General features: G+C 40.9%; 1 protein-coding gene across 1 annotated transcript in view; it reads right to left on the reverse strand.

The window, feature by feature from the left end:
• Positions 1 to 392: 392 nt before the first annotated feature.
• Positions 393 to 12,044, reverse strand: part of trappc9 (trafficking protein particle complex subunit 9) — a 497,684-nt gene continuing 486,032 nt past the window's right edge. Inside the window, exons 22-23 of the mRNA XM_042331670.1 lie at positions 4,790 to 5,013; positions 393 to 1,878 (exon numbers count right to left, since the gene is read on the reverse strand). Of these exons, the coding sequence (XP_042187604.1) occupies positions 1,699 to 1,878; positions 4,790 to 5,013 (404 nt within the window). The 3' untranslated portion in view covers positions 393 to 1,698. The remainder of the gene's footprint in view (positions 1,879 to 4,789; positions 5,014 to 12,044) is intronic.

Here is a 12,044-nt window from a genome sequence, read left to right on the forward strand (position 1 = left end):
CAGCGGCTTTTGGAGTGAGGTATTGGCGAAGATGGGTGATGCATCAGAGGTGGAAGAAAGCGATGCTGGTGAGGGACCGGATGTGGAGGGGAAGAATAATTGGAGGTCGAACCTGACGACTAGATTGCGTACTGGTTCGGAGAGTTTTAGGGAGAGGTCGGGAAGGTGGAGGAAGTGAGAACCGTGTGATTTTAGATGTTGACGAGAGCCAAAGAGTATTCAAATCACACCCTAATTCCACCTCCACCCCATGAGAAATATACAAACATTTGGTTGAAAATGAGTTCTATATATTCAGAGCAAATCAGGAACTATTCAACTGCTGGTGATAAGATGAAATGTGCAATGAAATGTGTGTCGTGGAACTGAAAACAAACCATTTATTTACAGATGAAGACACAAGCCAATTTTATTTCCAAAGATACAGACTTTGGTATGTGTAAGATAAATCAAACCCTTCAAAACAGCATTGGCTTGGTATACATGGGGCATTAGTTACAGACGTTCCTGATATTTCTTTGGAACACAATGACTGAGGCAAGAGGCCTGCTCACATACAGCTAAATGACAGATAAAACCTTGGTAATATTGATCATTCCAAAAACTTGGTGATAATCCCAGACATTCAAAGTGTAATTAATTGTGAAGAGAAAATATTCATGATATTTTTCGGTTGGTTGGTAGTTTGAAACATGTATTAACCTTTTTTTTACTGTTTATATTGTTGACATTGAAAACGATTTTACTTGTCTCTTGGGGACATGGAGTAACCTTTCCCTCTTGAGGGAACGGCGGTCACTTCATTGCAGTGTGAATAGGGCATACAACCACCGCTTACAGACGGAGATACTGTACAGCTGTAACATAGATCATGTGTCCATGCATATGAACAGCAAGCAGAAGAGTTTAAAAAGAAATATACAGAATAAATGAACATTACGTTTGAGCAGTACAGCGCAGTCATGTCAGACTCGTATAGAATACATGCCATCATTATCACCACACTGATGCTCCCTCGGCATTCTTTCTCCTGCTTTCCATCATTCCCACAGCCCAAATCATTAAACCTTTATCAAATCCAGGCATCATTATACATTAGGTTTCACTTAACCATGCCATGAAGTGTAAACTTATATTATATCTCAGTAAGAGAGTAAATAGTCCCCTGATCCATTGATCCTGTGCCTTCATTCTGACGAAAAGTGCAATCTGTCTCTTCTCCCCTTCAGTAAAGTTTGATAATAACCGAAGCAATATTATTGAAATGCAGAAATAGAATTCTGTCAGAAATTGAAACACTAATTGGAACAAGCAAAATTCATGGAAAACTCAGAAGCAGATTTTTGAAGACAGCGTCAGAGTAGTTTTAAACCAGAACTATTACAGGGAGCGCCTGGTTGGCAAGTTTCACTGGTCAATCACTATTTACAATGCATGGCATAATCACTAATGCTCTAGCTCCCAATGGGGGGAGGGTGTAAATTGTGAGATTCACAAGATGATTTGTAAATAGCAAATCCAGAAGGTCCATTGGTTAAACCTCTGGACTCCACTTGATCTCACTGAATTCTGTGAGGCTGACATTGAGCAAAGTAACGAGGTCAGTTATAACACATCTGGGATTCACTATTTAATTAATGCTTTTGCATACCTCACAATTTAGACCCCAAGTTACAAGCCCTTATTTTCCAAGCTGAGTTAAACCATTGTGTGCTGAACTGGATCCATGGCACGGATGTGAACACTTGGCAAGCAAAACCAAGAGAGGGGCAGTTCCCTCTTCGAGTTGTCATCATGAAACCTTATATTCAAATAGTAATCACCAGCGTACAAGAAAAGAAGAGCTCCATGGCAAACAAAGTTTTCAGTGGATTTCACCTGAAATAAAATAAAAATAAGAATTATTTAAATATGTCAATCACACAAACCCAGAACAATTTATCATCACACACAGAGACAGCTTACCACAGATAGACTTTGGGTTGAAGACTATCTTTCCCAAGCTTTGAATCGGCAACATAATGGTTTACCACTATGCCACCAAATCAATGGTTCACACGGATCCCATCGATCTCTTAACTAGTGTTGGTATTACATTGTATGTGAATCTTTAAAGATGGATCAATGTAATATGGTTCTACATTCAGAAGTTATGAACTGGGCAAAAATCTGTGTCACATATAGTACAGTGGTGGTTCATATTGAAAAAAGATTTATTTTAATTGCATTTTATAAAAAAAACAATTTTAGAAGGCTGCACTATTTAGTTTCAGACACGTTTTGAAAGGAGGGAGGAATTATCACTGTATTGCTAACAGGTCAAAATCATACAGTTAGAATCATACATTTCAGACTTAGGAAACCATTTAATTCAGATTTTACCAGATTTTATTTTTCTGCATAACTGATACAAAAGGGACACATCAAATTGGAATATAAATTGTTTTACACAAGCTATTTTAATTATATAGGCTTATAGTAAATGAGAAATGACACACAAAAATATTTTGTGGGCAAACTTTGATGCTGAATATTAAAATCCTATCAAGTAAGACAATGCTTCTTCATTTTAAACTTAGCAGACAGAGTGGACAGATGACATTTTGCTAAAGCACAGCTTGTAATCTGGTTTGTTTGCTTGAGCTGAAACGTCAACGGAGTGGATTACTGTGACTCACTGGGAGTTTATGTGATTCAATAACAGATTGTGAACAAATTGAAATAAATGAGATTCATGCTTTCTAACAGATAACAAATAGTGTGAGCACACTGTTCAGTGTTAGATTTGCAATATTGGCCTTGGAGAGGGGGACTGCATGTGGAGAACCAAACAAAAATGTGTCAAGTAAAATGCAGCCTTGTTCTTTCCCATTAAATGGTTAACCAAGCAAACAAGCACAAATGGAAGCAATTCATTTACTAACTTGCTAGGAAAAATGAAAATTGTAACCTGATCGTAAAGCTGTGACAGTGCATGATAAATAGTTAGGATCAACTCTCAGCAGATTAAATGCTACTTGAAGTAAAATATTTGCATGTATGAACCACATCTAATCGCTGCACTGTAAGCATCAGGGGGAATGTCTCTGTAAGATAATAAACCATGATTTAAGCCAAAATTCTTTCTGATCCTTCTCCCAGCCCCTGCTTCCCATATCACAACAATGTTTGAAATGAATGAGAGAACGGAAAGAGTATTCCTAATTGCAAAACAAGTATAAAAAAACAATAATTCAATTAAACAGAACAAAACACTTTGACATTTAGATCTGGAAAGGTACAGAAACGTATAACCCGAAAGTTTTCTATGGTGGGAGTGAATGGGAATCAACTGAGTAAGGTAATTTCTGGGATTGGTACCTTATTTCATCCATAACCACTTGTATTCCTGTTTGTTCTTCCACATCTTTCTTTTTAATTTGTTTTATTCTTTCCTTTTATTATTTAGTCTCTGTTTAATTGTTTGTTCTAGCTGATATTATCCAGGTTTTTTGTTGTCTGGCACAGAGATTGTACAATGAATTTAAGGACATTGTCACACTGGTAAAATGTCCTACAAGCCATTACCAAGCTTATTAACAGTAGCACCAAATGATGTGACTGGTCGTGTAATAATGGCTTCTGGATGTGTAAGTTTTAATATATGTGTTCTGGACTTAGGGTTTATTTGGTAATGTTGTAAAACTGAGTGCCATCTATTAGACTAGATTTGGTAGTCTAGATTAGACTATACTATGAACAAACCAGGTAACTGGAGTGAATAAACATCAGTTAACTGGCAACGAGCCATACTGCAATAAAAGTTTGCAGGTTGAGCTAGAGTGTATTGATAACACGAATGTGCCTTGACACAGAAAATATTAAAAAATAGTCAAATGTAAAATGCGTTAAATCCGAAAAAACCTCTCCCCTAGTATTAAATGATGTGGTAAACTCCCCAAAATTTGTTAAAATCAGATCTTGGTTAAAAGTGCATGAAAGAGTATCTTTTTTTGGAGGGAGAAGAGTGAAGCAGAGTCATGCATCACTTTAGTGAAAACAATGCCAGGCTTAATTGACAGAGGTCATGCATTCATTCCCCTGTGATTGGCATCACTGTACTCTGTTTGTAAACAAAAAAGAGAAAAGGTTTGCCAAACACTTTGTCAGTATGACGACACCCTCTTAATATCATTTTGTTCCTGGCAGATAAGAAATGATCTTTGGATGGCTGTAAAGCCTCAGCCATACAATCACTTACAACAGGGCATCTAAAACGTTTCATTCATTGTGGAAGAGTGTTTTGCTTTAAGAGCAAGTCTGGGCTCTAATCAGAACTTTATCTTGTCCACTTTTCCCCCACACTTTTCTGTTTCTGCTTCCTTTCTCTGATCAATCTTACATAACACTCCTGTACTCATAAAATTCAAGCATAGAAAAGTAATATAAAAGCAATTCTGAGCTTGTTCTGCTATCACTGATACAATCTACTTTGCCATTGTGTTTTGTTCTATAATAATTCATGTCAGAATACAACTATTTGAAGCAACCACTTGTGGTCAAATGGTATGTGGCAGAAGGTTCATCTGTAGGATTCCTGATGTCAAATAAGAGATACAATCCTTGTTTATTCCTTCTGGATACCTTTGTGCAGCAAAGTTAATCTTTATCTTGACATTTCTACTGCAATGAATCTTGTTTGGATTTATTGATCAGTTCTGAAACACTAATAAACTGTGTTTGTCCCAGATGCTGAACTTAACAAGGCTTGCCTTTTATGGAACACTCAATTTTTAAAAGGTTTACTCACTGAATCTATATAGAATGTGTTGGATCCAATTGAAGTAATAACATGCCCGAGATCATTGTTGTGGACCCCATTTTGATAGTCCTGGTATGGGAGGACAGTGAGGGCAAATGGTCCCACAGTGTTTTTGCTCTGGTTCGTGAGCTTTACTTCCAGAGATGTTGGGTCACCAGTTTGGCACTCCACTACCACATCACAGTCACAGGGCTGACCAGCTACCAGCACATCTGTAGAAAGGGAACAGAAGGGAAAGGTTTATGAGTAGATTTAAGATTTTTTTTTCTCAAATTTCCTTTCTGCAAGGAAGTTACTCACATTCTACTACCTTACCCCGAGTAGTTATTCTCAAAAACTATACACCATATATTCTATCTTTGGAGCCACCATAGCCAAGCCTTTGTCTGTACTCTGAGTTACCATATAATAATAATAATAGTCCTTAAAGTCTTCGAGATGTCTCAAAGTGCTAAACAGAATATACTGTAAAGTGAATTGACTATATTTTGTGGGCGAACCACAGCAGCCAATTTCGCACAACAGTGTCCCACAAATAGTCGTGGACTGAGTGACCAAATATGATGGATTATTATCCCCGGAAAAGTGATCCGCCAATTGCCTAACAACCGGGTTCCTACTTACTGCTAGGTAAACAGAAGTGTGTGGAGCAAGGAAACTTGCCCAACGTTTTGCCCTGCCGGGAATTGAATCCAAGTCCTCTCACTTGCGAGGTGAGTGCTCTAACCTCTAATTTATAGGGTTCCATATATTGTACTTAGATCAAACTGTACTTAATTTCCTGAGCCACCTTTAAGCTTAAACTTGGGTTATTCAAATCCTGCATGGACTTTATTTTGGGGGTGGGGGGGGGGGGGGGGGTGGGGGTGGGGAGGAGAGGGATGAGGAATACACAAACTGCATTCGTATAAGGAGATTGGAATGCTTGAATTTATTCTACCAAGAAACAGTAACCAAATCTTTAGCATTTTGAAGTTAGCAAATAATAACTATTCCTAATTTACCATGAGAGAAAAAAAGAACATTTCCTCCCAACAGTCGTAAAACTAGCAAGGGAGAGGTCTGGATAACTGTCTACACATGAGATATAACGTAACAATGCTGGGATCATTCTGAATGTCTGTTTATGCAAAATAGATATGAACACTGCAACAAAGGACAATGGTTGATAATATAAACAAAATCAGTAACATTCTCCGTCGGCAAACAACTGATATTCTTACACGCTGGATACTTAATAGGTCGTAAAGTAAGCAACAGTGAAGCTCAGAATGCACAAAAACAGGGGGACACAATGTCCTTTTATATCCTCCTGAACTACACAGCTAGTAACTCACGAGTTTTACTGAACACAAAAAAAATCGATATCACAGGGTTAAAAATGCGGTATATGATATGATAATTCTCACTACATTGGACATTGCGCTCCTGGAGATTTCCCGGTCAATAACTGCCAGAAGAGATGCCTCCCCTGACTTTGTAAAAATGGTTTGGCTGATTAGACATTCACTGCAGCCACTGAGCTCGCCAATGCCGCTTCACACCCGACTGCCACTTCCATTCTGATTTGGGGAACACCAACTTAGCTTTTAAACTTGTTCCTCTTAACTCACCTCTCTAACGCAGATAAAGTTGCTCTCTGCTATTCTTTGATAAAACCTTTCACTAATGATTTCATTGTAACATTGTCCCTTTCTGTGTGTAAAATTCAAAACACCCTGTAACAGTGAATGTGGTGACAATAATCACCATCACACATACGGTAACAATAATAACCCTTTGCATCTGATATAGCCCTTTATCACAGAACGTACTGTGAAGTGAATTGACTGTATATTTTGTGGGCGAAACGCGGCAGCAGTGTCCCACAAACAGTTGTGGATTGAGTGACCAAATTTTTTTAAAAAGGGATTATTATCCCTTATTATCTGCCAATCGACTAACAACCGGGTTCCTACTTACTGCTGGGTAAACAGAGGCATGTGGTAGAAGGAAACTTGCCCAACGTTTCGCCCTGCCAGGAATCAAACCCAGGTCCTCTCATTTGCGAGGCGAGTGCTCTAACCACTAAGATACGGTATTGAGAAAGAGCATTTTGTAAACCAACATAAGTATAAGGTAGTTGACGTCTAGTTGTCACAATGGCCTAAACCTTTGGAATCTGAGATTGAATGAATTGAAATACTGTACAAGAATGATGGTCTCCCCTCTCCCAGGAAAGTGTAAGAGTCCAAGGAGAAATGGGTTTGCACACATTTAACACAGTTCACTTTGAACATAATATGACAGCACAAACGTTGCCACAATTTAGGTCAGATTGCTGTCAATTGGCAATCCAATTCAGAAAGACCAAAAGGACAGTTCATTTGAGAAGTGCAAAACTGCTTTCTGTTTCAAGAGGCGGTGGGAATTTGTAGTTTGTACTAAAGCAGAGTTGAGGCCGAGTAAAGGACACTACTCTCATCTTCTCTCTGCTGTATCTGACTTGGGAGTGCTTGATCTCGTCAATGGGTGCCAAAAGTAAAATCAAATTTAATTTCCCTTTTCTGACATACATTATATTATCTCTCATCTTGAAGAGAACACAGATTCACACAAAAATGAAGTCCAACTTAATAATAAGCACAGTTCAAGGCAAATAATAGGTTTATTAGAAACTTGATTAATTATTGATTAGTGTTGAGGCTCAAGCTCTCAGCTTACATGGTTTGAGATACTCAAGATAACCTTACTCTAATTGTGGAACATTTCACCCATTCCCAATCCCACATCTTTCAATATCGCTGGACACAAAAATCAGTAGCACAGTATAAAAATAGAAACACTGCATTACTTTATTGCACTAGTAGGAGTTTACACCACAAGGCATATATATCATTCTGTTAAAAATGACTGCTTCAAAATTCTACACAACTAATCAGAGTTACAAGCCTTTCCACCCACTGGCATATTGAACCAGCAGTTTGTAGGGAATTTGTAAATAACAAATGGTATCAGAATGGCTGTACTGCTAACTGCACCTTGCCACCAACACCTTAAGAAAAACACAATGGAGTTTTAAACATGAATTTGGATCAGGATCACATGGATTCCCTTTCACGTATATTCTAATAATAATAATAATAATCATAATAATCCTTGCATTTGATATAGCTCCTTATCATATCTTTGTGACATCTCAAAGAGCTTTACTGTAAAATGAATTGACTGTATATTTTGTGGGCAAAACCCAACATGTATATATGTTATAGAGTTGTGAAAGGAAGGTCTTCAGCATAAGCCACAACATTGATGACCACGTTAGAAGTGTTTCTAGAAGAAATAAATATCATTACTGAGATCGCTGTGTACATTTGTCACCAGGTCAGGGGCTTGATCTTGTTGAATGGTCATGTGTTTTCAGACCAGACAGTATTATCATTGATGGATTTGAAACAAACCTGTAAATAGTAGGAAAGGTCATCAGCACCACAATATGAAAACACCTGGAGCCGTCCTCAAAGGCTATAAATTATAATCACTGTTGAAATAAACAGCCATACTAAATGGGTTGTACCTGTCTTCAGCAGTAATATGTGCTGGTTATACAGAGGGAATAAAGGACATCAGGGAGTGATCTCAAGACAGTAATCTAATCGAGGTGTTAAGATGAAGTGATAAATCATCAATAAAAACATAACCATCATATAAATCCTGGAATTAAATTACTGCCCTGTAATCATTCTGGGATACTTGACATCTGTTAATTTGATGGGGTGATTTTATTCAATTTGGGGTTTGTTTTTCTGTGGTAGTCACGGTTCGTACAAGTGCAAGCTCTTAATATGCTCTTAATGGTGTTGTGTGATGACATTCACAACAAAGGATTAATGATGGTGCTGACAATACTGCAAGCATAAGGAAGAAACAATTTGGAAAATGTTATGGTTGTTGTATTGTTTATTACCTTTATGATTCATAAGATACACATTGCGGCATCTCTTCTTTTTCAAACACCTTCGGAACAAGAGGAGGTGACCTTCCCATCAGAGCTAACGATCTCCAGTTGCACAACAAGACTGAGGCCCTTCTGATTGGCTCCGGTCAGTGCCTCCACACCTCAGGCACTGGCAGCATCACCATCCATGGATGCACACTCTACCTCATTGAGCCAGTCCAGAACCTTGGTGTCTTGCTTGACCCTCAACCGTCCTTTCTACCCCACATTTCCATGACCTTCCCCCACCTCGGCAACGTCAGCCAGCTCCACCACCGCCTCTCCTCTTAGGCTGCCGTAACCCTCAACCATGTGTTTATTACATCTAGGCTCAATTACGCCTCCTCCCTGTTTGTTGGCCTTCCCAACTTTTCCCTCCACAAGCTGCAAATCATCCAGAACTCTGCAGCTTGTGTCCTTTCCCGCAACAGGCTCTGTGACCGTATCACCCTCACCCGGCTCCACAGGCTCCCCATCCCCCAGAGGATAGAGTTCAAAATTCGCGACAGCCTGCCTGTCTGACATCGAGTCTTGGACGAGAGACAACTTTCTTCAGCTCAACGCGCGAAAAACCGAGGCCCCGAGGTCGAACGTTTTGTTCGACCCATGAGCTGTCCTTTCTCCCTCACATCCGCACCACAACTGGCACCGCCTTCCATCACCTCCGGAACATCGCCAGACTACGGCATTACCTCACCCCTCACGCTGCTGAAACCCTGGTTCACGCCTTTGTCACCTCAAGGCTGGACTATGGGAACTCTCTCCTCGCCGGCCTTCCCGCCACCTCCCTCCACAAGCTGCAGGTCATTCAGAACTCTGCAGCTCGTGTACTGTCCCGCACCAGGCTTCGCGACCACATCACTCCCACCCTCGCTCGCCTCCACTGGCTCCCCATCCCCCAGAGGATTGATTTCAAGATCCTCATCCTCACCTACAAGGCCATTCACGGCCTTGCTCCCTCCTACCTCTCCAACCTACTATTCCCCTACTTACCTGCCCGTACCCTCCGTTCCTCCGGCTCCGGTCTGCTCCACGTCCCCCGCCTCAATCGCCCTACCATCGGTGGTCGGGCCTTCAGCCTCTCAGCCCCCAGGCTCTGGAACTCTATCCCCCAGTGCCTTCGCCTTGCTTCCTCCTTCTCCTCCTACAAGGCCGGTCTCAAAACCTTTCTCTTTGACCGAGCCTTCAGCTCCCCTCTCGACTCTCTACCCCCTCCTCGCTCCCTCCCTTCCCTCCCCTCACCCTGACCATTTCCCCCCTCCTCCCTCCCTCCCTCCCCTCCCCTCACCCTAACCATTTCCCCCTGCTCGGGTCCTGACCCAACTATGCAGCGCCTTGGGACGTCCTCCTGACGTGAAAGGCGCTTTATAAATGGAATCTTGTTGTTGTTGTTGTTGCCTTCAAAACCCTCCAAGGGTTTGCTCCTACCTACCTCTACAACCTGTTGATGCCATATCAACCTGTCCGTTCCCTCCACTCATCAGGCTCCAGCCTGCGCCATGTCCCCCACCTGGCCAGCCCCACCATCGGCGGTCAGGCCTTCAGCCTCTTTGCCCCCACCCTCTGGCACTCTATCCCACATTCCCTTCACCTTGCTCCCTCCCTTGCATCCAAGGCACATCTCGAGACTCTCCTCTTTGACCGTGCCTTCAGCCACTCTCTTACCCCTACTCTCCCCGCCCTCCATCTCTCCTTATCACAATCCCCTGCTTGGGTCCAAATCCCTGACTGCCCAGCACCTTGGTACATCCTCCCGATGTGAAAGGCGCTCTATAAATGTAATTTGATGTTGTTGTTATTGGATAGTTGGATGAAGAGATAGAAAACCCTGGCCAATTTTCCACTCTCAAACCTAGGGGTTTTGAGGACATAGATTCATAGATTCATAGACTGTTACGGCACAGAAGGAGGCCATTCGACCCATCGAGTCTGTGCCGGCTCTTTGACAGAGCAAGTCACTTTCACTAACCCCAATCACCAGCTTTCTCCCCATAGCCCTGCAAACCTGTCTTCCCCAGATACCTATCCAGTTCTCTCTTAAAAGCTGTTATTGAATCGGACTTCACTACCCTTTTAGGCAGATCATTCCAAATTCGAACAACTCGCTGAGTGAAAAAAATTCTTCTAACCTCCCCTCTGCTTCTTTTGGTAGATATCTTAAGACTGTGACCACGGGTCACAGACACACCTACCAGCGGAAACAGCCTTTCTTTATCTAGCCTATCGAAACCAACATCTGTGGTCAGATATCAGCATAAGCCAGGACTGTGACTTTCTGGTCATAATACCATGGAGTCTATAGTTGTACCAAGTGGTGACTTTACCCAATAGGTCACTGGAAGAGCTTGTGCAGCTCTTTTGCGAACAAATTGACACATCAACTATTTTGTGATGAATCCATTCCATATATTTTGTACTGTACATGGATAACGTTTTTTTACTTAGATTTATCAACATTGTATTTGTGTCTCCTGGCTTTGAGTTGAAGCTAAATTAATTTGTCCATATTATCCATCTTTTTCAGTCTTTTAAAGGCCTGGATCACATCACCTCTTAATCTTCATTCTTCACTGAAACTGTCCATCCTGGCAGCCCACACTCACAACTTAATCATCCTCAATTCTGAAGCAAGTGTCACTTCTCTCGAAACCATCTCCATTGTCCTTGGGTAAGATGGCCAAAACTGTATACAGAATTTAAAATTCTACATCATCACATTTCAAAAGCTTGATGTAGGGAGGCTCATTACAGATTCAATTATGAACTTGAAATTGAAAACAGAACTGTTACATACAGGAGTACATAATGACTAACAATTTTGAGAAGCATTCCTGGAGGATTCCAGGCAGATACAAATTAGTGAGACAGGGGGTATACAGTTAGGTCAGTTTTATAGATTTAGTCAGTGAGTTGAGTTTATTGCCAGTACCGTATTGTGTACAAGCTAGTCAGCTAATTTCACCCACAAAATATACAGTCAATTCACTTTACATTATGTTTGATGAAGCGCTTTGAGACGTCTCGAAGATGTGATAAGCGCTATATTAAATGCAAGAATTATTATTAACAATTACTGTAACTGCAATTTACTGCGATTAACAATTACTGAAATTCTTCTTTAAGTCCTGCAATATGACGATTGAGCACCTGGCTACTAGCTCCTGTTGTTCCAGAAGCATGCCCAAGTACTGCCATGAATGTTGCATGCCACAGCAGTGGATGGCATAGATAATTGCTCATTAAATTCACAACTCTTAGTTTTGCAAG

The sequence above is a fragment of the Callorhinchus milii genome, unplaced genomic scaffold (genome assembly GCF_018977255.1).
Source record: "Callorhinchus milii isolate IMCB2004 unplaced genomic scaffold, IMCB_Cmil_1.0 Scaffold2, whole genome shotgun sequence".
NCBI classification, from domain to species: domain Eukaryota; kingdom Metazoa; phylum Chordata; class Chondrichthyes; order Chimaeriformes; family Callorhinchidae; genus Callorhinchus; species Callorhinchus milii.